Source organism: Lagopus leucura, unplaced genomic scaffold (genome assembly GCF_019238085.1).
Source record: "Lagopus leucura isolate 7727_CA_CO unplaced genomic scaffold, USGS_WTPT01 Super-Scaffold_100001, whole genome shotgun sequence".
In the NCBI taxonomy this organism is placed as follows: Eukaryota; Metazoa; Chordata; class Aves; order Galliformes; family Phasianidae; genus Lagopus; species Lagopus leucura.
In genome coordinates, this window is record NW_024962262.1 from 33,830,057 (window position 1) to 33,857,624 (window position 27,568).

The following is a 27,568-nucleotide window of genomic DNA, read 5'->3' on the forward strand; positions in this document are numbered from 1 at the left end:
CATATGGACCGATGAGGAGCTGATTAGACAGTTTGTCCCATGTGTGTTATCAGAATTTATTAAATGCATGGTGCTTTTGAAATTATTCAAAGATTAAGCTTTGTTAAAAGTTCATAGCTTTTTGTAAACCTCGGACCACGTTTCTGGATGAATATTTTCACATAAATTATGGATAGTTTTTAATTTATCATCTGCGTCTCTTAATGCCCGCATTCTATTCATCATTCACAAACAAAAAGGAAAAAAGGTCAAAAATTGGCATCAAGTAAAAAGAAAATAAAATTTAAATTGAATAACACTCTAGGGAAACAGTTAATATGCCAGAGAATTCAAAGAGATTGGGACTGTTAAATGAGAAGAACTAAGTATTTCTGGTGGCACTCTTTAGGTAAAGCTCAAAATTTGCAAATCCTTTTGCTCATCTTTGAGATGTAAGTGTATTTCACTAAGATATGTTCTTTTTTATCTTCTTCATAAGATTTCATATATACTGCCTAATACAAAGGTGCTCCAAAAGTAATACCTCCTATTTTCATAGAGTCATAGAATCCTTAGAATTGGAAGGGACATCTGAAGGCCATCTGGTCCAACTCCCCTTCAGGAAACACCACAACTAGATCAGGTTGCCCAGTGCCTTATCCAGCCTTGCCTTGAAAGTCCCCAGGGATGGAATATCCACCAAATCTCTTGGCAACCTGTTCCAGTGCCTCATAGCTGCCACTGTAAAAGAAAATGGGTCCTTATATCTGACATAAATCTACCCTCTCTGAGCTTGAAACCGGTTTCCCTTGTTCTGTCATCACAGACCATGCTAAGTGTATGTCCCCTTCTTTCCTGTAGCTTCCCTTTAGAAACTGAAAGGCCACTAGGCCACTATCAGGTCACATCTTCTCTTCTTCTGGCTGAATAGCCCTGGCTCACTCAGCCTGTTCTCAGAGAGGAGGTGTTCCACCCTTTGGATTATTTTTGTGGCCTTCTTCTGGACACACTCCTACAGGTCCATCTCTCCTCTACTGAGGACTCTACATCTGGATGCAGTACTCCAGGTGAGGCCTCACCAGCACAGAGTAGAGGGGCAGGATCACCTCCTTCGCCCTGCTGCTCACGCTTCTTTTGATACAGCCTAGGGTGTGGTTGGGGCTTGAAAGGGCACACTGCTGACTCTTGTCTAGCTTGCCATCCACCAGTACCCCCAGGTACTTTTTCAGCAGGGCAGTGCCAAACCCATTCATTCAGATCCATCTCTCTTCTATTTGGAGAGAAGGATGTTGTCAAAGGCCTTACTGAAGTTGAGATAGATAACATCAGTGGCTCTTCTCTTGTCCATTGATGCAGTGATACTATCATAGAAGGCCACTATCTTGGTTAAGCAGGATTTGCCCTTCGTGAAACCATGCTAGTTCTCCCATATCACCTCTCTGCCTTCCATGTGCCTTAGCATAGCTTCCATGAAGCTCCATGATCTTTCCTGGCAGAGAATTCAAACTGACAGGCTGGTAGTTCCTAGGGCCATCCTTTTTACCCTTCTAAAAGTGGGTGTGATGTTGCTTTTTTTCCAGTCACCAGGGACTTCACTTGATTGCCATAATTTTTCAAATATTGTTGAGAATGGGTTGGTGACTGCATCAGCCAATTCCCTCAGGACTCTAGGATCCATCTCATCAGGATCCATAGTCTTCTGGATGTGATTTTATTGTACTGGCCCACAATATCAGATGCAGATGTTGCGGTATGGCAGTAGAAGTTGAACCTTCCCACCAATATTCCATTACCTTTTGTTGCCATGCAATACCTTCACTCCTTAAATGTAATGGAAATAAATCAAGATATCAGTGAAAAGTAACAATAAGTACAAACACACACAAAAAAAAAAGAGTGATAGGATGCTGAGGTGCTAGGTGAGATTAGTATATATGTGAGTATCTTCCCAGCCTTAAAAAATTTGGTCTTCTTTGTCTAATTCTGAGGATCTGTGTCCATCTGCTTTAGTTGACCTTTAGCTGACCTACCTTCAGACCTCTTTTATCTGTAGGCCTGTTTCACCGCCTAGGTGAATTTCCAAATGAAGGTGGCAGCCTAACTTTTGAGGCTAAGTGTTGTCTTACTATAACACTTACATGGATTAAGATTTCAATAGTAGAAGCTATTGCTTCTAGTGTTTTTCACCTTCTGGTGTTTTTTATTTTTGATGTATACAGAAATTTCATGTTAAACCTGTAGCACACAAATACTTCCTGTAGCATTCTAGTTGTCTTCCAAAAACTGTGTCCTTTTTCGTTCTGTTTCTGCTCCACATGGGAAACTTATGAGATGTGACTACTGGAGTGTGTACTATAGCTGTAAGTTTAATGGCTTGGAAAATATTGTCACCTAGGAATCTAAAACTTCTAATCCATAAAAGGGTTGCATAGATCAAATATTCATCTACTTTCTCTACCTAATTCTTCTGCTACTATTTCTCAATTGCTTTTTCAACTTCTTCTAGGTTAATTATCTTTGAATCAAGAAATATTACTGGGAGTTGAAGGCATATGTGCATTCAGTCACATCTTCTTTAGCTTTCAGTCCCAATGAGGACTTCTGTTGCACTGCCATTCTCAGCTTTAACTATGCTCAAATTCAAGCCATCAGCAAGCCATTGCAGTTGAAGCAGACTGTCTGATGACACTTTCACAGAGAGACCTCAATCAGGTTGGACTGCTCTAAATACAATAGGTTCAATCTCACAATCTCCCTGAGCTCAACTAAGGTATAGACTTACATTAAGAACTAGTCTCACTTTTCATTTCTGTCTAGCCATATTGCTAATCTTCTTGTTTGAGTCCAGTTATCAAATTCACTTCAGAAACACAGAGCAAATTGGACAATTGTTACTCATACAGACAGCTGTGCACTTGGGGCATTTCAGTGTTTGGCAGAGTTTATCTGAGGTTTTCCAACACAAGCTTGTGGCTTTTAAAATCTGGCATTGTCCTGAGTTAGCTTATTTATACATCTACTGCTTTTTCTTCTGAGATACACGTCTTGGTGAACAGCTTGCAAGCATTTTAACTACAAGTATGCTTGCAGGGGTGCTCTACTGCTTTTAGACTTGTGAAGGCAGTACATTTTTTTCATTTAGTCTGAGCTTTCATGTACAGAAAGGAAGTGCAGGAAGGAGAGCATTTCAGTCACCGGAAATTAAGCCTTTTGTTAGCATTTTCTGAAGAAGGACAGACTAAAACAGTATTGTCATCAGTGAGTAGTTTAGTTTTGTGTCTGCAAAATTTGGATAACGAAGGTAACAAATTTTAATTTAGGGTTTGTGGTGCTCTGTACCAAGTCAATGCTTATCTGAAAAAATAATAATAAAGTATGTACCAAAAAAATACATATATTTCTAAATCTGAAAACTCAAAAATTATTGTGGTCAATTTTTTACAACTCTCTTTAAATAAATAAAAATAAATAAATAAATAGATAGATAGATAGATGGATAGATAGATAGACAGATAAATAGATAAAATAGAAGAGTTATATATTTAGAAAAGCTTATTTGACATGAAGTCTCATTTGGAAAAACAGATCTTTTCCGTAGAATTGAAGTTGAATGTTATGTAGGGTACATAGATTTTTCTGTAACAGTTATCTTCTCTTTTACTTTTTACTTTTCATGCAGTTAGTGTATACATCACAATGGGAAAACAGACTCTTGCACCTCCCAGTAGTAGAAGAAATGCTCTTCAAGAACTTGGTAACGAAGATCCACCAGAAATTGCAGTAACGGATTTTTTTCACAAATGGCCTTTCCAAGTTTGTTGTTTCTTACTGAATAGCAGTCATTAACTGTAAGACATGCCTGGCTTCATGAAGAATTCTAGGAAGGCTTCATTTATTCTTGTGACTTTATTAATAAGAAATCATGAACCTGCATTAACCAACCAATTTAGATAAGACCATCTGTTGTCTAATAAGATGTGACTGTAATTTGAATAGTGATTTTGTAGTAAGTATATTATGGGATGAAGGACAAGCAGATATTAGCTTTGTCTCATTAACTTCCAGAAAAAAAAGTGGTTGGTTTACCAGTATGGAACATAGAACATTTTTTCTTTAACTATTAGCTCATTTTGTTTACAAATAGATCTCCTGTCTCTATTTTCCCTACAATATAATACAAGACACCAGAGACAAAAGGATAATGAGATATGAAGTGTTTTAACATCCTTATATGTTACTAACCATTGGCAATAAATACACTGTTCTTAAGACTATTTTGATTCTCTTTGGTACTACATGATGCTCTGATTGTCGTGACGATGAAATAGCAAGTTCTACCTTATCAATATCTCATGGCTATATGGTCTTGATTTAGTTAGGTGCCCTTTCTGAGCTAATACATGAAGCTAATGTCAGCTAAACAGAGTGCTGGAAAACAATCCTCCCAAGTTTCACAATAACGAGCACATGTAATACTGACATATCTGCTCAGTCTCTCCCAACAGCTGAGTTTTTAATATGGCTGTTAAATAATACTGTAAATTAAGTTTTAATGTTCACCATGATGCTGTTATTAAAATTCATTGTGCAGTTAAATAACAGGATACATTTTTCTTCGGACCTACGAACACAGGAGTTAAACCGTATACATAAAGATTTAGTAGGAAATAACTGCAGGTCATCCATGTGCCAGTGACATTTCAAAAGCCACATTTAGAAAGAGGGATGTTGTTCACTTTGCACCAGATTTTTGTTGAACAGTTCCTTTCAATTCTTCTGCGTCTGTCTTTCAATACAAAAAACAAATGGTTAACAAGGAATGTTAACTACTAACTTGAAGGTACTATTAAAAATTTAAATTACGTTAAATGAGACATAGCCTTTCAAAATTTGTTCATATCCCCTGAGTACTCTATCATCTGGAGTATTCAGTAGATCATGGCCAGCAGAGATATGCTTACTTCTGGAAGTTTTAATTGAGAAAATGAAATTAATAATGTATACTGGAATAATGTATATTAGAAAACTCCACAAAATTAAACAGATTGGTGTTTTATCAGTATTACCAAGCTTTTTAGTCTCTTCATAATTTCTGTTCTTTTATTTATTTATTCTGTTGTCTATACACTTATAATTTGCCTGAAATTTTAGCATATTATATTATAAGCTGAAACTGTTGAAAAAAATCCCGTGGAGGAAGCCCAAATATACAAGGTACTACATTTCCTTTCACTCCTTGCAACTGAACTTCCTCACTGCAGATATTATGTTAAAAATTACATCAACGAGTTTTGCTCTTCTGTGTTTCACATGTCATAGATACAGGAACATAAAACAAAAAGTGATATCAAGCTTCCTTTCTCTCTGCTCTGCTGGTGCAATCTTTATAGTCTACTGAACACTAGCTGAAATTCAGGAACTGATGCTGACTCTGAGAAGTAAGGGACCTTTCAAAAAAACAGCTGGCGATCCTATTTCCTAGTCAAAGGTGGAAAACAATACAGTATCTTGCTGAGAACAGCCTGGCCACGTCTGGCACCAGGATCAAAGTGGGCTTTAGTATGTAGAAGGGGGTTCACCATGGGGATGCAGTGAGCTCTTTTTACCTCCATGGTAAGAGTATGCTCATCTCCAAAGAGCAGGGTGTTTCTAAGCCTCCATGAAAGTAAAAAATCTGCAACTGATTCTCTTAATAAAAAGATGCAGTTATTGTATTGACTTTTTCAGATAGGAAGGATAATGAGTTTTCTGTGCAAATTAATGAAGTATCACCAGAAAAGAAATTACATAGTGTGAAATCTTTAGATGGAATTGAAAGAGCACATTTCATATTTCAAGAACAGAAAAGATTCATTGTGTCTCCTCACTTCTTAACAAACCCTGAAGTGAAAATTCCACTTCTTAATAAATCCCAATCTATCAGTCTGTACAGAGAACTACTTTGTGTTTTCATTGCATTCAAATGGTTTTAAAACTGTAAAAGAATATCCTCAGAATTTTCTGAAGCAATTTATATTTTAGTAAATCTGTACAGGGAGATGTAAGGAGCCAGGAGCCTTTCCTATTTGCAGGAGTACAAAGTCGTGGCAAGCAAATAAAATCCAGAGAAAATGAAAATGTATTGCAGATGTCAATCACTAACACGCAAAATCAGACATGCACACACACAAAGATATGCTCCAACAACAGGCCCAAAGCTTACAAATAATTTCATGGCATGTCAGTCATATTTTTTTCATTTATATCTTTATATGTTGATTTTGCTGGCGTATTTTTGGATTTCTAAGATCAAAATGCAGTTTTTACTTCCAAGAAATATGCAAGTCATAAGGTAAAGGAAGGAGATTGCTTTTCAACAAAAGCTTGGCTAAGTTAAACACATGACAGTTTTCATTATGTTGTGGAAGATCTTTTTTGGACAAGAATTGTTACACTTGTTACACATTTTACAATTTAAGGCAATGTGTTGTACATGTGAATTCTGTTGCATAAATCACATTCAGAAAGCAGTAACTACAGCTTTTTGGGGTGGAAGATAAAAGTTTCTATTCCCTTATTTATTATAGCTATGGTTAATTCAGGATGTCAAAAAAAAGTATGACTGACAAAATTTAGTGACAATGTAAGGGCAAATTAGTGCAGGATCAGTGGTCTGACTATTGATTCTTATTATGCGATCTTGCTGAATCATTATCTAATTAGACTTGTACTTACACTATAAATGGTTCTCAGAATAGATTGATCTTTATGTCTGCAGATTCATCTTCACTTTTCTTTGTAATTCAAAATGTGAGTTGAAAATTTACAAGAAAATTTTCATTCATTGTACTTCAAATGCCACTTCCTGTCATTTTCCCACAGAAATCAAGCAAGCAAATACATTTTCACTCTTCCATTCGTAACAGACAGTGAAATCAAATAATTCTGCATTCAGAAAACATCTTAAAACATCTGAAGATTTCCAGATCAAATGTATTCTACATTGCACTCAAATGTCTGAAAGATTTTCCTGCTGTATTTGTGTGATTTAAATTTGTATTTGTTTTCTGAACTGTCAAAAACCCTGAGTTTTTAGACTGTAACGTTCCTATTGACACAAACTATTTGGATTTACAGGAACTCATTGACTAGTTCACTGGCACTTGAGAAACATCAAGGGCTTTGCTATGGAAATCTGTTAAGAAATTTTAAATTAAAGCCTCTACATAATGATTCCAGGATTCATTGAATGCTCAAAATAACTTAGATTCCTTTTTGTAATCTTGATTTGCTTGATTTTGATTCAGACCTAGGTGGCAAAGTTGTGACTGAAAATAAGTTATCATTAATTTGGCTCACTGTTTTGTTTTTAATTTGAGATAACATATAAGTGTGGTCTTCCAGACCAAGCCCCACATGTTGTCTATTTTTGGTTTTGAACACCTAGAAATAAGAAAATGCAACTGATGAACATTGCTCTATTCTCTGAAAAATAATGTGTGAAAATTAGCAGAATATACATCTTAAATACAGGGTTATATTTGTCATTTTAGAACATGGATGCATCCAATTCTGTGCTTGTGTAATATATACTACAGAACAAATCCAACCTCACTCAGGATATGAGTCTTAAATAAATAATAGTTATATTGAAGGGGATATCACAACTCAGTGAGACTGAACTTTCATTAAAAGTTAATGAGAGATTTAGACTACCACTGATCAAACACAGAAAAATAAATCTTTTTCATTTTTATAATAAAAACTAAATCTTCAGAGTTTAATCTGAACCTAGCTGCATCCCACCATATTTATAAAAGATTTTTCCTCTTTTTTTAATTTTATATACAATATTTTTAAATTAAAAGAAACATCCCATATAATTCATAGAATGTCAAAGATAATAAATATATACTTGAAAACAAACACAGCTTTCTGCAAGACCCAAATGGCATAACCAAATGTTATTTAGTCCAAGGTGCTGAGCAAACTTTTGGTTTAGATACTTTTCTCCTCCAAATGTTATTCTCATTTAAATACTTCTCTTGAGACAGACATAAAAAGTCAGTGTGAGATGGGGAAGTAGCATAATAGCTTCATGTAATAACCTTACTGCTTACAAACCAGGCATTCATGAAATCAACAAATAAAGTGTAGTGTGAAATGTTTTTCTTACTGGTTTTGTAACTGGTGAATAGACATTAAGTACAGTAATGTCAGATATGTTCCTGAACAATGTATTCTGTGTTTCTTAGTTCTCATTTCTTTTCTTGCACAAATGTACCTGAACATGCTCAGGGCAAAACGTTTATGGTGTTAGAAATGGAAGACAGTCAACAAAGACATAGAGGGATGCTGCAAAAAATAAATTGATGAAATAAGGGGCAGATTTCCTGAGGACTAGCTGCTATCTAGCAAGAAATTTTACACTTCCTATACGAAGTGTGAAAGAAAGCTTAGCCTTTTAACTGATGGCAACTATTCCTTACATATAATATTTATTCTGAAAGCTTTGCTAGTGTGTAAAACTTTAGATTAAAATACTGTTTTACAAGCTGTAAAAACTGTTGAAGTTCATGTCTCTTTTCTTTTAATCTCTTTCTTTTTTATATTTCACTTATTTACGGGACATGAATATGATAGAACAGTGCCCATCAAACCAAACTTCTGACAAATCTCAGCTTATTTTATTTATTTGTAGAATGTTCATGGTATAATTTTTGATGGACTCTGGACTGAACTATAGAGTGGTCATGATACAATTAGACGTAAAATTAACAATGAAGATGAAAAAAGGACTTAGTTTTAAACTATGTTTTTTTCTCTGTAAGATAGAAAGCAGTGTTTCAGGGAGAAAAGAACAAACTGGATGCTCCAAATTTAAAGTGGTCTTAGTAATTAATCTTGAGGCCATCTATCAGATGTCTTTTTTACTGACATGAGGAATTGGCAAGTGATCTCAGTTTGATTCCTTGTGCAGAGGTACCTGTGCTGCAGAATCCGGTTGCAGTTGGATTTAATTGGCTGTTATGTTTAAAGTGTCATATGTAAGGATTCTGAAAATCAGGGAAGCATAAGCAAATTTACTCTTTCGATTGCTCTGGAAGCAATCCTTTAAAACCAGGCAGGTGTCCAGGAGACCTTGCACTGCTTTCAACTTTACTGCCCTTGACCATGTGAGTAAGAATTTGAACCTTGGTAGTTGACAGTGCACTTTTCACTCAGTTTTACAAAGAAAGCAAGGTATTGTCTTTCCTCTAGTTTTTGAAAAAGTTTTCAGTTTCCTTTTAAGACACAGATCTTTAAAAATGGTATTTTTCTAGAGGTATTGTCAGAAACAATATATTCTTTATTACATGAAGAGACATGGTGAAATTGTGCATTTTTGCACTGTTTTGTAGCTCCTGAGCTAAAGATGTCACATTCAGTAACTGTTTCAGTATCCACCTTTAGATATAGATGACACTGTTGGGTCTATAGCATTTCTCACACCCTCTGGAAAATCTGTCCTCTCTGTGAAAGGTTTACAGAAGTTATATCCTTGTTGCCTTTTTTACTGAAGGTAAATGATATTGCTACACTAATGAGGAAATCTCTCTTGACTTGTGAAATTCCTTTGTGTTTTGCACACGACTGAGGCTTGTCTTCATTTTAAAAGGTTTGGAAAGAGGTTGTGGTAGTGTAGTTGACAGTTCATCCATACCAGAGATAGTAATGATGAGACATCTTTCAGTGGGCTTTATAAATGGATATCTGGCATCAAGAGCACCTTTATGGTTTGAGCATCTTTATCCCTGTGGTTATGGAACCCAAACCACTAGGTAGATTATACTTCTGTACATAAATTGTGCTCCAACATGTTTTATAAATCAGGTGGCTTAATCAGATAAAGACAAATGGCCACGAAATAGCCTAAATAGCAATTTACTGCCAGGTAGCCATTACACTGTGCAGTGCCTTAGTTTTACTGGACCTTCTGATTTAGCTGGTTGTAAATTCAGTCATGTGCCACCTAGGGAAGTCATTCACTCATGTTGGTGATGTCTTTTCAGCTTCAACATGAATGGACTTTTGCTATCTAGCAAGGATTCATGGAACAGGTTATAGGAAATCTTGCACTTTTTAAAAGACAACTTGTTATGACAGGGGAGCAACACAAAAATTTGCTGTCCTCACCTGACTTCGGGTATATTCAGGGCCAGTTCATTCCACAGCACAATTTAGTCTGCTACAGCTGTTATAACACCACCCCACTGAATGCTGGGTGATGGTGGTAGTATGGCCACAGATTGCCCACACAGAAAGATCTGTGGAAGCACTATGAATACAGATTTCACCTACAAAAAATATCAGAACATACATGGTGCTTTTATCTCGCAGACATCTCATCCTGACAAGTAGTCACAATGTGAGAATAGTACCTAGAAATATTGCAGTATCAGGTTGATGCTCTTAAGTCTTCCTCAGCCCTTCATATCCGTTTGATGTAAAATCTTCAAGGTGAAGATATATCAGGTATTAGAGCAGTGAGAACAGACAATGCTCTTGTTCTTAGCCAATAGCTGGAAAGTTTGCACCTGGGACAGGGGCTTCAGTGTTTACTACAGAGCACTTCCAACCCAATAAGGGTGATTTAGGATCAGTGTTTCCAGGGGATGTTGACAGATCTAAATTATAACACATACATGAGTGATTTCCACAGGTGATAAGGTGAGAAATGTAAATAAGACAACTACAGTCGTTTGTGGTGATAACTGAAATTATTATTCTTAAACTGATTGTAGCAAAATATCTGAGCCAAATAAAATAATATTAGACTATATGTTTTCCCAGTTAAATGTCTACTGTTCATTTTCACATTTACAGATTTGCTGCTTTTTAGGTCTTAGTCGACACAGAATGCATTCTCCTGTTCAGTTTTGGATAGATAAAATATTTAAAGAACAATTTACCTGCTAAGGATTTATGAAGAATGAAACACTGAAAGAAATTTTTTCATATGCTTGTAGACTCTACTTCTGTTCGTTCAAAATTTCATGGTAGAATAAATCAAGATTTAATAGTAAATTTCACATTTAGTCTGCTTCTACCTAAAAGGAAAAAGCAAATCCGATTGTCAGATACGTTTTTGTAATGTAGGTTTTGATCTGCCTTCTGAAAACATGAACAAATAACCAGCTTAAACTCAAAGAATTTTCCTTTATTTGATACTTGCTTATTTCAAATCAAAGTTACAATATCTTTACTTTCTACCAAAATATTTTCCAAAAATTGTAGTACCAGAGCTAGGGTGACTGATTCCTCTGTTAATTGTCAGGGTAAAGAAAATGCATGACATTTTACTATAGATGCACATGATTTTAATTTTTATGTTCTTATGTGGAAGAAAGATTGATCTTTTGCTCAGGACTACTTTGTTTTAACAATATCCAATAACATATTCTTAGGGAATTTACATATTTGGCTTTGTATTATGTATTCATCCAATGCAGACTCTTTGTTCTTGTTTAGTGCACATTGTAGAGACAAAACACTGAAAAGAAGGTACGTTCTTATTGCAGTGACACTAATTTTCCTAAGTTTTCTCAATTTAATCTCTTTCCTACATGCCTTTTATATTTGCTTGGAAGTAGAACATATGGACACTTACAAGGACCCCTCTGCTGTCATATCATTTTGTCTGTAGGGGACGAGAGATATATTAAAAATAAATAAATAAAAAGGTAACATTAAATAAAATTATGAAATAAAATATAGCTCCATTGTGAAGGAAGATACAAATCTGCTTTCTACTCTACAGTTCCAAAAGCAGCAAGTGTAATACTCAGCAGAAATGTGGGCATACATCCCACAAACAGGTCATTTCAGACTGTAGACATCATCCCAAGGTGCACTTGAGCATCTGTTAAATATTTTATATATGGTATTTATATTTACAAGTAGCTTTTTGAAAATTTAACAAGAGGATTTGAAAGACTATAAAAGAGGAAATGTTAACATGGAGCTATAAGGTGATCTCACATGATTTGGTCCCACATAATGCAGTGGGCATTTATGGTGCTTATAAATAGATAGTGATCTATTTATAAAGCATTTCTCTACTTCTGTGCTACTCTGAATATATTACCAAGATATTGTGTTTCATAATGAGGAGCCAGTTCTTGACTATTAGTTCATGACAATGTGTCTGACTAGATCCTTCCTGGGATGCACTAAAGATCTGAAAGCCTTCTGCATTTTAAAGGTCAGGAAATAGTTTGACATTTGTACTTCTGTTTGATCCACAAGGAATTTGTTTTACTGTCCAGTCTATTATCCTTCATCTTGTGCTTCTTTCATATCATGAAATGAAGCAGAAGTATAAGTATTATACTCTGTTGTGCCCCAGACAACCAACATAGAATCATAGAACATCTTGCTCCCTACCGGGATTGAAGGTCTACAACAAAAAGCCAGTCTTCAAAGTAGATTTAGCATTCATTCCTGAAGATTCCTGAAATGATGTCTGTATTTTACAAGCACCCATCTTGTTTCTGGCAAGGTGTGACCAGCTTACTGCCCAAGAATGGATTTGATGTTTCATTTCACAACCCAGAGAAATTTGCTACTTTGCATTTTGAATTTAGTGTGGTGGCACCTAGAATATGGAAAATAAGATAAATCATATTTTGTATCTATGAAGATTTCCTTGGTTTGTTCTGTTGTTTATTTGGTTGTTTTTTTGTTTTGTTTTGTTTTATTTTTTTCACAGAGCCACTTATGCTATTTTTCCCTTTGAATTCATTCGAAAAAATGTTCAGAGTACAAATAGGATGAAGCTTTTCAAGCAGAGACATCAACATTGGAGTTGCCTACTTTGTTATCTCTATAATGTTATTTCTCTCTCTAGTACATAACCCACTCTTAATCCTAGTTCATCTACTTCATATTCCTTATTCTGTGCTATATGCAGCCTAGACAATTCATCTGTCATATAGAAAGGCATCTGTAATGAATATACATGTCCTTACCAGCTGTATCCAGGATATTCCCTTTATCAACAAATTCAGATCCTGATTACCTGGCCAATAACTTCAATGTATCTTTTGCATCAGAACTCCATGTATCTTAGAGCAGGAAAGAGCTGGAACATATTGGGTCAATCTGTTGTCACCTGTCAACTCAAATCATTGCATAACTTATCACTGGCCAAGACTGTCAATATTATGTCCTCACTTATTTCTTTCTCATCTGGGCTAGTGTGCTCTTGCTGACACTGCACAAGTAAGACATCCTGCAGCCTTCTATACCACCCCTCATGCCCTTTTTAAGTCAGTAAAATAATTCACAGGCCAGTGGACATTGAACAAGAATTCTTTGTGAGTTCTTGATAGTACTTATGAGGGATCAGAACAGTTTTGCTGCTCTCTCTCTGTTTGAGAAAATAGATTTTATTCTCAAATGCTTTTCTGTTTTGCACTCTGAATCATGGTAGTCAGCAAGACTTTGCTCTCAGAAATTTATTCTGCATGTCAAGTTTCTTGGCTGTTATAAGTAGGACTGACTTGGTCATTCTTCATATCATTTTCTTATCCAGATACTGCTGCACAATGTGTCTAATTCTTGATTTGATCATTATCTTTTGCTGTAGCAGCTATTTTCTTTTTTCACCTCAACTCTTTCTCAGAATTTTCACTCCTGTTTATCCAGGGGTTCAATTTCCAGGTTATCAAGGACCACCCCTTCAATTTGTAATTTGTTGCTGAACAATACGTGAAGTATTGTTGCATCTCTGTAATTTTTCTTTTCCTCCCAGTGAGTACAAATCCATTTCTGCTTGATTATACAGAATCTTACCTGGCTTTTTTTTTTTTTTAAAACCATCTTTTCTTAATGCATCTTTCAACTTCATTCTTCTCCTGACTGACTGTCCTGCAAGGCAACTGCACATCATTGCTCAGCAATATCCTTCGTCTTTGTTGGAAAGAAAAGATGTATTCATATTTCTTGAGACATGTGCATGAAGACATTTATATAGTTTCTCTTTTTATAGCACCACAAGAGACAGTAACACACACCTATATTAAATTATTGAATTAAATTATTTGGGTTGAAATGAATCAGAAATAAACTTGGGAGCATGGGTCAGATTTAGATATTGCTGTCTAGTCAAGAAAATAGTACTAAAGATCACTTCTAAAGTTCTACAGTTTATGTATTTTCTTTTTGCTCCCCAAATTACAGAAGTTTCTGGGGAGTTTCTGAACCTATTGCTCAGAGCGATATCTAAATCTATTTTGCTTTGGTTCGTTCTCCGGTATTGTGGGTTTATTTCTCTGTGCTATCAGTCTCCTAAACTTCTGAGTGGCATCTGATAATATTATTGAACTCTGATTTGTCACCGGGGGAATTTCATTGCTCCCCCTGCTGTCTTGCAGTGCAGGTCCCTATAAACAATATTTATGCCATATACATAAAAACTGCAGTTGAGAAGATGACAGACATTTGGTCTAACACAGCCATGAACAGGTCCAGGTCACAGAAAGGGAATAGAAATTACCAAGTAGTATATTTCTTACCAATCTGTCAGTGTTTGAATGCTTCATTTTGTCTACCAAATTACAGCTAATCTCCACCTCCCCTTGTTCTCTGGAGACAAAGCTCAATTGCAGCATTATTGTTAAATTAAGAATAAATTACGAACTGCATTCTTGATTTGATTTCTATTGGCTCAAACACCAAGATTGCTTTTGTTGACTTTACTGTACTTTTTCTGTTTAAATAATTGTGCGTGTTCAGACTTATACCATGTAATTATCTGTGTCTGAACATTTTCCTAAAATATTTAAAGTAGTTTTTGTTTCTGACCTCTACCAGTTTGACTTACACAGTTCTGTTTTCAACCCTGGAAAATTTAGTGCTTGCTTTTCTATTAAGCCAAGGCCTTCTTATCTAGCTGAAGCCACATACATTTTACACAAGCACAGAAGAAATAATCATGCTCTCTTTCAAGTGAGATACAGTAGGAAAGCAGAAGAACTGCTTTTCATTAAGAGAATTTCTTAAAGTTCATGTTCCAGAAGAGAAGGTAGAATCAGAAAAGCTTTGCAGCTGTGAGATTCTTTCCTTATTTCTGTATAACAAGACACTTTTCATCTCCTGGGAGTGGAAGGAATAAATTGTTTCAAAGATTTGTCACCTTATCTTTGCCCTTACAATGCTGGAAAAATGGATTCCACACCTCAAATTTTATTTAACATGGGCTTGTTCACACAGTAGATGAGAAAGAAAAATATTTTTCCAATTTAGAGGGCAGATTTTTCAGCTCAATAATATCTCATGGGATGTAAATCCTTGTATCCTGAACTATTTTCTCAACCTGCACTATTTTCAGTCTAAGAAATTCCTGGTTTAATGATCCTTGTAAGCAAACAATGATCTTTACACCTAGTTCATTTGCAATTGATTATTCCTCTGACATATAAAACAGGATTTATGAAGAACATTTTAATATCTAGACATGAGTATTCAAGCATTTCAGATAGTCAAAACTAAGTTTTAAAAAAAAGTTTTAAATCACCACTGAGAAGTGACACAAGAGAGAAAAAATAATTAACAGTTTACAAAATATCCTGTGACTATAACTCTTCAAGTGCCTTTCTAAATTTGGATTTTCCATATTCAAGTAAACTGATATGCAATTCTTTTCAGCTCCCTAATAATAGGGAAACGTATTATTTTCCTCTTTATATAGATATTCAGTCTCATAATTTAGTAAGCATTTGAGCATTTTGTCCTTGTGATTTTTTGACCTTGACTTTCACGGAAAAATTGTGAAATTCCACAATTCATGTCTCCAATAGTGATCTGCTATTTTAAGTGCAACTTCCTCATGAGACTTACAGTCTTTATTTCTGTACAAACAGTTTCAGAACTACACATATTGATAACTTAGGTGAAATACTGATGAGAGTGATACTTATAAGCAGCTTTGAAATTTTCCAATGCAGAACTTTTCCAATTTTATCCATCTAAATGTCTATTAAAATTACCTATTATGTTTAAGTTTTTCATCTATAAGATGGAGGGGTGGTATCTATCTGCCTTCCAGAACTATGCACATACAGTTACACAATTATAGATATACTGAAATGAATAAGTATGAAATATAGCCGATATTTTAATAAATGTTGGAAGGAAATATAGTTTCTTATGATTTAAAAATTAAGAATAATGGTAAGGGGCATCTTAAAGAAGAATTTCTTAAAAAAAGCTTTGGTTCCTCTGAGTTGCAATGGAGTCAGTGCTTAATATTGCACAATTTGTATCATATAGTATATATGTAATTTCTTTTTTATGTTATTAAACTTTAGAGTTCAGCTATTTACTTTAAATCTTTTTTCAGTAATTTAAGAACACGTTGAACTTTTAATGATACATTTTTTAGAAAAAAATACTTTATTAGATATGAAATTATTAAAATCAAGTTTAGCATGTTTTAAATCTTATCATGTTCTTGAGACATGGTATCCAAGAATTGTAGGAATCTTGCAGCTGTTCAACTGATTGTTGATTGTTTTACTTCTATTTCGGTATAATTCAAGCACAAAGTCAAAGATACTAATACAAAGCCATAGTCCTCAAAACAGCTCTTCTACCTTTCAGTCATCTGGGATACTATGAACTGATAAAACAGCAGATAGCATTTTTTATTTATGAGATCAGTATTAAATGAGACTTTTGATTGGTATAAGCAAGTATTTTCAAAGTGACCTTCTACAACATTAATTCCCAGTTGAGTATGGCTGAGGCACTATTTCCATTTATATATCAAATTGTACCGTATGAGCAGTGAGCTCAGATCTTAGAATCGAAGAACCAGACTGAAACAATAAACAGCACTTAAATAATGCATTCAAATATGTTATGAATATTTATATGCTGCTCTAATTAGATACATTCTGTTCATATTTTCAACTGAAATCTGTTGAAAAATAACTTGTTTGATATCTAGAATATTAAGTGAAATCAGCAGTAATACAATGCTTGTGAAAATAGACAAAATGTGAACAAGAAAATGAATCACTTGGGCATAGCTGTAAGCAAATCTAGTTTGAAAAGAAAGAGGAAAAGAGGGAAAAAAAAAAAAAAAAAAAAAAAAAAAAAGAAAGAAAAAACACAACAAAAAAAATAGTAGCTAAGCCTTATATGTTTCCCCTATTTAAAAACAAATAATAGAAATCAATAGGCAGTAATTGTATCCTGCTGAGAAGATAGTGTCAAAGAAATATGATGTAAAGCAGTGAGTGAACTGGACTGATGTTCAGTTTTTATACTGCGTTTAATTAAACATCAAACAAAAGAAAAAAGTACCTGTGCCTCTTAGGATAGGTGATCTAACAGGTTCTGGCAGTTCTGTGCAACCTATGAAGTGTACCTCATTATACACATCAGCCTGACCCCATCTACATCAATCTAAATGCTTAATTGAAGTTACAATTAATTTGAAAATTATTTCATGAGATCATAAACAATTTTTTTTGTTATTAGAAAATGTTTCCTTAGTTCTAGTTTATTGAATACAATAAAGAACAATTATTAAAGTAATTAAAAGTTTTGGTCTTCATTCTCTTCTGAAATGCACCATCATTAATTTCTCCTTATGTCTTATTTGAATTTGTATATAATTTTGGGTAGGAAATAGTAGAATTATATTGTTACACTTTTTTGGTCAGGAAATGTTAAAACTAGACTATCAAGTTGCCCTCAGATATATTAACATTTGGTGGATTAATATGGGAGGACTACTTGTCTCAGTGGAGTTGCATTTCCCTAGGAGTTGTTTGAGACATGCTAATGCACACAACATTAGGCTCTGACCTGGGAACATGCATAAACATTGCATTATTATCCCCCTAGTCCTAGTTGAGTCTCTTGAAGCAATTAGGCTAGGAACAAAATTGTACTTGAACACAGCTCATTTTTTCCATTTATACTGTTATGTTGGAGGCAGGCTACATAGACAAAAAATGACATAAAGATTCCTCAGTTTCTCAGAGGACCATGCCTGCACAGGACACATGACAGTGGGTTATTGAGTGGGGAGATGAATGATCTAACCAATGGAACAAGTGCTAAAGACAATGACTCACTTTAAAACTCTGTCCAGCTATGATCCACTTACATGGAATAGCAGGAATATATCTCACTGCCTTATAAAAATGCCTTTCTTTAAGGCAAAGTTTGTTACTTCAACCTGAATACTGAACTGGAAAGGAAATAAAACTTTCCAGTTTTTATCCAGCAGCCACATTGTTAAAGCATTCATACAGTTTGAAATAAAATGCGGGCATCTTCCCTAAAGATGGAAAGATTATTTAGTGTACAGGCACTTAAAAATGAGTATCTACTTTCTGGGCTGGCTGGCAGTTTCACCTCAGGTTTTCATGTTAAGGAATGGCTCCATGTGCTTCACAATGAGATTGATTCCATAGGAAATGCTGGAAGGAGTTGTGTGCCTGTTGTGGTACTCAGCTTTGATAAATTTTGCTCAAACTTGACAGATTTTATTATACATCAAGAAATGACAGGATCTGGACTTAAGTATGGCTTTATACTCTGACTACATTCAATATTACTTTGGAGGAATGTCTCTAGCACCAGACAACGTATATCAGTTACTTCTGTAAGAAATCTCCTACAAGTACAAGTAGAGAACCTGCATATCAGTTTCTCTGACCCTTTCAAGGTTCTTTAAACTGTTTTTCTGAACTTTTTATATCAGAAAAAAAAAAAAGATTTAAGTTGTGTACACAATAAAGCCAAGTCTTGATTATAGAAATAGATCAGGTACATAATAAAGTGTGATTTTTGAAAATGTGTTATGAGAGAATGCAACTTCATGATATGCCCCAAAAAAAAAGTTCTATCCTAAATTATTTATATTTTCTTGATTGCAAATTCTGTCTTTTAGGTGAAATAATATTACTTCCAAAATTTCTGAAAGAGGAAAACAAGTGTTCAGTGATGAAGGCCTCTAGAATTTGGTTTTTGGTGGTTTTGGAGTTGTTTTTATGGTTTTGTTTTTATGGTTTTGTTTTTTGTTTTTTGGGGTTTGTTTTTTTTTTTTTTGCATGTATGCATATACTTACATTTGGATAAAGATGAAGCTGTCAAAATATGTTTAAAAATGCTGTGTAACATGCTACTGGGCTCAGTCAAAGTTCTGATAGTTACTTTTCTAACATGCTGCAATCTGTGTATGCTTATACTAAAATGAAGATGTCCTAGTCAGTCAGGGAGAAAACATGATATACAATTAATGACTCCTCTATGGAGGTTTCTCCAATAGTGTCATTTGATGTGCTCTGATTGATTTTTAAAATATGATTTATTTTAGGACTTTTTATTTCTAAACTTTGGTGTCCATGCAAATTTCTCTGCTATGATTAGTTGCAATGCATTGTAAAAGACTAAATAAGTAAATAAAAGCCTGTAGTAACAAATATTATTTAAAGCTGATAAACAGTTTTCCTGAGCAAATGCAGGGTTCAAATACCTCTGAATGATATGAATGTCTTTCATTTGACTGGTCTGCAGAAAAAATATTTTTAGGTGTCAGAGATTCTGAGTAAAGATATTGTGGGGTTTCTTTGGTTTGATTTTGGAGATTTTGTTTGTTTGTTTTAAGATGGAAAGACGAACATGAGAAATAGGCTTTCAAAATATGTTTCTTTTAATTTGCCATCAGAAAATGTGTCAAGCCAATCTGATTGGTTGAAAAGCAACTTTCTATAATAATATACAGATTCCATGTGTTCTCAAAATCTAAGCTGATTTCTTTATGTTTGTTCTTTTACCAAGATTTCACACTGTTAGAGAAAATTTTGATAATTTTTTATGCATGAGAGCTGTCATTAAGGAAGGAGAAAAAGCTGATTCTATTCTCTGAAAATGAAGTAATAGGAAAAAAAGGGTTGCAGCTGAAAATCAAAACTTGGCTGCTCACTGGAGGCTGGATTCATAAAATCTTCAGGCCTCTAGAGTAGATGATTCATTTTCATTTTTCCCTTTGCCACAATAAAATTTGGTCATGTGGAGGTACATTAGTACTGTAGGTGATGGAGACATGGAGCAGCATTGAGAACAAGACTCACCAGATCACAGCTTAATTGCTAGACCCTCCTGGATCCATTTTGGACCGCTTGCTTTAGATCTCCCCATGCAATCAATGCCTGTGTGCTTTTCAGAGGAAGTTTCCTCATAGAGATCAGTTCCAGAAGATACTTGTCCTGTTGTGGTCCTCTTCTTTCCTTCCTAGTGTAATCCAAATATCATAGAAATAACCTCCTCTCTTTCTTCAAAACATGCAACATTATATTATCTTATTGCTAATCCTACCGCTTGCAGTACTGCCTCTTATTATTCCATAGCTGAAAAATAACCACACAAAAATATTTATTTTACTTATTCAGGCACCACGTGGAACCCAAGGGAGCCTGTAGTGCCAAATGCAATGTAGTATTATGGAATGTGGCCTGTAGGTGCTAGCCATAAACATCTTGAACGTAAGCTAGACCCTTTACCTGGCCTCAGAGTGATCAGCTGATATTTTATTTAAGCAGCATAGCAACTTCTGAGACAGAGATCTGCAACATCCAGCATGATCAGCAAGGAGATGCTTATATAGGTCTATATAATCTACCAAAGGCTGCTGTAGTTTTCTCCAGGTGCTTTTTTCTTCAAGTCACAGTTTGGCCTCTCTTTAAAATGGCTTTCTCTCAAAAAAAAAAAAAAAGCAGGGCACCCTCCTTTCTTATAAAATGCTGTTGATGATACCACCATTTTATACAAAGGATATTGAAACATTCAGACAAGATCTGAGAGGCTTGAGTTCAGCTCATTCTTTTTGTGTGGTAAGAAATTATCCTTGCTACCTTGGAGTAGATGCTATGAGACAGTGCTCTGATTAAAGCTGACCTGTAATGCAAAAAGAATTCAGAATTCACTGAGCTCTTGTAAATCAATATTCTAACTGACTTTTAGGGTCCTGTGCTAGCATATCAGAGATATGATCAGGACCTTTAGCAGAGAAAAATTTGGTACCTGATTAAATTTGTGATAAAATAAAGCTCATGTAAATATTTATGATATTTGGTTGTTACAAATATAATAATATAAACCAGAACTGTTTTTATTTCTCTAGTTATGCTTTTCAAGAATGAAAGCACCAGTATATTTTCACAGAAAATTAAGAACCCATAGATATAAGGGATGTCAGCACAAGTACCAGCATGGGCTTGAGAAGACATAGATAGGAGAACATGTGGATTTCAGCTGAACTTAGGAGGTCAACCAGGTGTCAACAACTTGGTGTTGACAAGAACTCTGGGCAGGGGAAGAAGCACAATTTTAGACATGAAAGTAACTTTGCTGATAAAACTCTCAGTGGAGACTGGAAGAAATACAACAAAGTATAAACAGCAATTTCAAACTAATTTTGAGTGCTCTGTATTTTACTCACATCCCCCTTTCACTGCTAATCTTTTTATAAAAGTGGGCCTGTTCTAGGTTTTGGGGGTATATGGATAAAAAAGCTAGGCAAGTAACCACAGAAAGTTGTTCTGAGCAGTGGAAATAATGATTATAATGCTTCCTTTGATTTATACTTAGTATTTGGATTTTCTGGTGATTAATAAGGTTAAATTTCTACTTTTAGTGCTTTTTTAACCCCTGGGACATTCACAGAATCATTCTTCATGTGTATTCTTTGATTTCCTTGTGGAACTGACCTTCTGATTCAGCTTTTTCCTAAATAAAGGCAGTAACAGAGACTATCTCCTTTTCTTCTCCCAGCTGTTTTCCAAAACCTTGTAGGATCTTATTGTACTGAGACTTGAAGCCCTCGGTCAAATTTGATTGAAATTGGCCAACATGTTCTAAAGTTATCAGGACAAGATGGCCGAATATACCTTTACACACCTCATCTGAGTGTTGCATGAGTAAAGTGCATTTCTTTAAGAAAGTGAGGCAAAAGTCACCTCTGAGCATAGTCAGAAGCATCTGCTCTAATTAGCTGAGTTGTATAGCTGAGTTGTATAAAAAAAGCTGTTAGCTGAGTTGTATAAAAAAAGGTCCAGTGTGATGAAAACATTTTGTACCAGAAAGAAGAAAAGAAATCCCAGAAGAAAAAAAAAAAAAAAAAGAAGAGGAAGAAAGACTATCTGAACCGAACTATCAGTCGGTTTAGCACAGGCTGCTATATTGCAAAGTCAGATTCATGCTTTCACGCTCTCTTTTAGCACAAATTTCCATGACTATAGAAAAAAAATAGTTGCAATTCATATTAAACTGTTGCATTTATTCATAAGCCAACAAAATGAGTGAAAGAAATGCCATTTCTTTGCACTTTCCTGTTCAGAAATTCTCAAATCACTGAGGAGCCTGTAGCCCTTCTGTCACTGTGCTAGACTGTCACTCTGACACAGGAAACATATGCTCCACTGCACTGTGACAAGACCTTTTGCAAGTAGTACCTAATATTGTGCACTTTTAATGCAAGATAGAGTTTCAGTCCTGAAAACATACATTATTGTAGCATGTAAAATTTTAAGTCTGATATGAAAGAAATAAGGAAATGAGAGGGTAAGGGAAATAACATTTATCCAACAAACACTAAGTGCTTATCAAATGTGCTCAATTTGGACAGTTTAAATCTAAGAATGGAGTATTTAGGGAGTATTCAGTGAATGTCCTCTAGAAGAAGATTTATCCTACCCTGCAATAAAAGGGATAAAGAAACTTCCCCAAAAAGATTTATTTCTCTCCAATTGGATACAGAAGATATTACTGAATAGATGCCTGGCATTTTGATGGATAAAAAAGATGGCAGGAAAGATCCTATCATTAGAGATAGCAGGAGGTCCTTATGAAAGAAATCTTTCTCTGACCTTAATTCTCCATCTCCGGGAAAACCATGACTCTAGTGAAAACTCTATTAGATATAAATGAAAGTTTATAGCTACATACTACTTCTTTCTGTCAGCCGTACACACATTAATGATTTTGACTGAAATCCCTAAACTCACGGGGTGTCTTTCCATTGGCTGTGATGGCAGTTCTAAGTTCAACAAGTGCAGCCATGTTCTGCCATATTGATGCTTCATGTGAAATGCATTAGGCTGTTGTCAATAAAATGCTTTTTTGTTGCTCAAGATACTGAAAGAGAAAATCATACATTAAAAAAAAAAAAAAAAAAAAAAAGACTGATCTCTTTATGAATTTGCCTGAGAAAATAGAAGGGTGTTTTTTGTGTGAGAACAGGATGATATCCCTTTTTCATGATGCATTTCTGAATAATTTGATAGAAATTATCTTGGAATTATCTTGGATTTACTGCGCTTTAATGAAGAGGAGAATCTCATCCAGTGTGACTGGCAGTTCTAGCCTGAGTGAGAAGAGTGTAGCAACATCTCAGGATCCTCCTGGTTAGGATCGGTCAGTTTCTGTCCAACTTATTTCCTGGCTTTTTTTCCTTTAATTCCAGTAGATTTCATGTGGGAGGGCTGGGGCAGAAAGTGCTGCCATCATCAGGGGATTGTTGATTCTTTTGCATTCCTGAAAGTCACTGCGGCTGTAGTTGATGAAGATAATGAGTAGGAATTGTTTAGCATCATAGGAGGGTGTTATTAAGGGTTGAGATTTTTCTCACAGACTGCCCCTTCTACGCTTATTGCTTGAGAGGCATAATCTCAGCTACCCCAGCATTCACAGAACAGGAGATTGATTTCCTCCTTTTTCTTTTTCTTTCCCCCCTTCAAACTCTGCAGGTCAGTCCCACCCCAGGGTGCATCCGGGCGTTAATGAAGATGTTGTACTGCCCTTACTGCAGAGGACTTCCCACTGTGAAACCTTGCAACAACTATTGCCTCAATGTAATGAAGGGCTGCCTAGCAAATCAGGCTGATTTGGATACTGAGTGGAATCTGTTCATAGGTAAGAAGAGTTTAAATATTAGTGGAAGGAAATACTGGTAATAGCAAAGATCTGCAGAGTTCTGCAAAGTTGGAAGATGCTGTTGGTCAATACTTGCAATGAAACAACTGCAGATGCATCTCAATTTCTAGTAGGAAATGACACTTCCACCCCAGAGCAAGTCACATTTCATATTTCATATTTCAAAAGGAATTGTGTGGTGTTATGAGTTCTGATGTAAATTGTGTGATATGTGAAATATTAGAAAACTTTGGTTGAGGAAACGATAACAAGCTTAACAAGGCCAAAATAGGCTCTTACAAGTTGAAAGATAGTAGCACTGTATAACATCTATTCAACATAAATTGCAGCAGCGCTTTTCTTAATTCTGATAGTATATAGTATATATAACTTAAAATGTTACATACATGAGAAATTATTAATTCCCTGTTCCCAGTTAAAATGTGCTAATGTCCCTCTTCTAGTGTGCTGAGCAGGAAGTATTAAACATACAGTCAAAATGTTAGAATGAAGTATTGAAAACATATTTAAGGATAATTGCTATTACAGCTTTATTCACATAACTCTTCAATCAAGTAAAGTCATAAGCAAAAAAAGAAATCTCCTTAATAGCCATACAGATAACCTGGAGCAGAAAAACTCTTGAAATTTCAAGTTGCTTTTGGTCATGCATAGTACAAAGATAGGATGAGATGATATGAAAATAACATAATGATAATATAGAAAGAACAGAACCAGCTTATATATATAGTTACAACTACATAGTATATATAGTTATATATCAAACCTTTGTAAGCATCCTAGGCAAAACTGAATCTAGGGGAAAAAAAAATCAGTTGGAAAAATGGGATAAACTTTATTGTACTTAAGGAAAATACTATTTTCTTCTTTTGTAAGACAAAATATCAGCAATCTCTGCCTAATTTCAAACCCCACTGATCAATGTGACTTTGAAAGCATGACTCTGACTCACACATGCATTTTCACCTTATTCAGCACAGTGGTGGTATGAGATGGATAGAGAGAAGAAAACAGGATGAAAAATGTATCAGAGTAAGCAAAATGGCAAAGAGTATCAAGTGTGCTACAAAAATAGCATAAGCAAAAATGCAAATAGCAATTATAAAACTGATACAAATAGGCATGCCTTCTCAGTCCTTTGTTCTGGTAAAGGAAACTACCACAGGAAGAAGTGCTGTATGGGGGAAACCCATGGTACTGCTGGTATGAATGGAAGAGGCAGTTCATCACCTGAAAGCTAAATAAGAGTAGATAGGAAATAAATGCCCACCTGTTAAAGACAGAAAAAGCTACTTTCCCTTTGAACTTAAAGAGTATGCAAGACCTAAATCGTCACTAATTGTGATCACAGAAAATAATGTAGGCTTTTATGAAAAAAAACATTGTGACTAAATATATAGTGGAGTTTCTGTTAAGGTAAGCACCTGTTCAAATCAAAAGCTGGAAGGTAAGATCTCAGGCCTTAAGAGATTTCCTTTTCTGGTGCTTTGAATCCACTGAGAGATTTGGGCAGGGTAAGTTTTGTGCTCAGAAGTGTGGAAATGCTTCCAGCTTCAGAGTTTCAGTCTTTGATGCAAAGCCCTTGCCTTCATCAATGTATTTCAGATTTTCATTGCTCCTGCTCTCAGAAAAGCAAAGCTGCATGAAAGCTAGTACATTTTGTTAAAATATTGTGCTAATTTATTAAATACCATGTAAACATCAAGTGCTTCCTCAAGGCAAGGCAAACTGCTAAGCAATTATCCCTTCATGTCAGTGATGACAAGACAGTATAAAGCACTGATACATCAAGACATATTTTCTCTCTCTTCTACCTATACAACTTTCCCTGTACAAATTGATGGGAGATGGTTTAGAGGAGAGATAGAGATCTCCCTGTGTACGGAAAAGGTATTCTGTTTTATCCCACTTTGTGAGAACCCTGACAGCTTTGCTGGGGATGAGGGTCCTCAGTCCTTCCTTTATGAAAGATTGAAATCCAGCAAGTTATCTCTGATTCTGACAGCTGTCAGAGGCTTTCTAATAACACATGCAGTTCTCTAGTACTAAACACAACAAAACTTCTTCTCACTGAATTAAAACGAATGGCAGCACTTTACAGCACCACTGAGCTATGAGAGATTGGAAAGTATGCATGAGCAGTTTTTATTCCTGTTCCAATGTGAGGAACCATGCACCAGGAAAAAAAATAATAATTTTGTGCACCAACAGTTTATGCGTAGGCAGGAATCCTAAATAGTAGTGCATATTCATGCACAACAGAATAGGTTTGCATAGCTTATAATCAGTGGACTGGAAGGTTGTTCTGGCTAAAGTTAGGAGTTGGAGAAAGATTTCTGTTTGTCAGTAACATAGCAAATAGTATCGTCTGGAAAGCATGTTCTGGTATTGTTCTGCAGTTACTTTAATTGTTCAGCAACACCAAAATCTACAAGTGAGGAGGAGCAGAGGAAAGTAAACGGGCTCTCTGACAATGGAATGTGTTATATGTTCCACCTAGTTTATAAATGCAAAAACCAGTACTGAAATCGCACTGATATAGCACTAATAAATCTTACATTCACTTCCAAAGCTAGGCAGAGTAGGACAGCTTCCCCTAAACATCTGGTGCTTTCCAAGATTTTATAGACTGTGAAAATTGGTAAGAGGTGAAACAGCTGCAACAGTATGGCACACAGTTTATTTTACTTTTCCTATTTGTGTCACCTTAAGGTCTGCGTACTTTCTGTATAACATTTCACTACAGGCTTTTGTATTTTGTTGTTTTCATTATTGCACAATAAAAACCAAATATAGCACATCCTGCTCAAGTAGAATTCCTATGAAAATCAGAATTTTGCCTCAGAAAGGAAGATATAGGCATTAATAACCATTAAACTGTAATGATTCATTGCTACTTCCAGGTATCTATATAAAATATGTAAGCGGTAAATCAACCACATTTACTTCAAAAATATGCATTTTGACAAAGCTTGATTCTGATGTTTTGCCTATGAACTACCCCTCCCTCATAATCTTCTTTACTCCAGTCTCAGGCGAAGTTAGCTAAGGAAAGATAAAAAGGCTGAGTAGAGGAAATGCACGGCTGAGGGAGGAGATTGCTTCAGGGGAGGAGCTAACTGATTCCACAGAATGGGAGAAAGTGGATTTTCTCTAGGTCTCATGGCCCAATGGATACAGTCAAAAGTATGCTTCTCTCCATGGAGCTATAGCAATTAATGACAAAGATCAAGAATCCCAGCATTCATTCCATCACAGAAACACAAAAGACATGTAGAGATTCCCACTTATAAATATGCTAAACCTAACTATCTGAGGGAATTAAGCTCAATTTTAGCAAGACTGTTACTCCTCTTCACCAGCAGCCCTGTTTTTCAGTCCCCGTTTCTGTCTTGCTCAACAGTTGGTTGTCTGATTGCCTTTAACTTCTCCGTGTCTCAAATAGCTGAGGAACTAGCTCCCCTTAGTGGGCACCACGCTTTCCCTTTGAACCCTCATTCAGTTTCAGAAGCAACATCTGCAGAAAGGTGATTTCCATGTATGTAGAAATCTGCATCAACTGAGTCAATGATGGCTCAGAATGGCAGGGTGGCCATAAACCATTTGGTTTCTGCTG

At 35.4% G+C, this 27,568-nt stretch overlaps 1 protein-coding gene across 1 annotated transcript in view; it reads left to right on the plus strand.

Annotated features, from left to right (window-relative positions):
- Nucleotides 1-27,568, plus strand: part of GPC6 (glypican 6) — a 738,606-nt gene that overhangs the window by 517,839 nt on the left and 193,199 nt on the right. Inside the window, exon 4 of the mRNA XM_042867958.1 lies at nucleotides 23,766-23,931. Coding sequence (XP_042723892.1) covers nucleotides 23,766-23,931 — 166 coding nt within the window. The remainder of the gene's footprint in view (nucleotides 1-23,765; nucleotides 23,932-27,568) is intronic.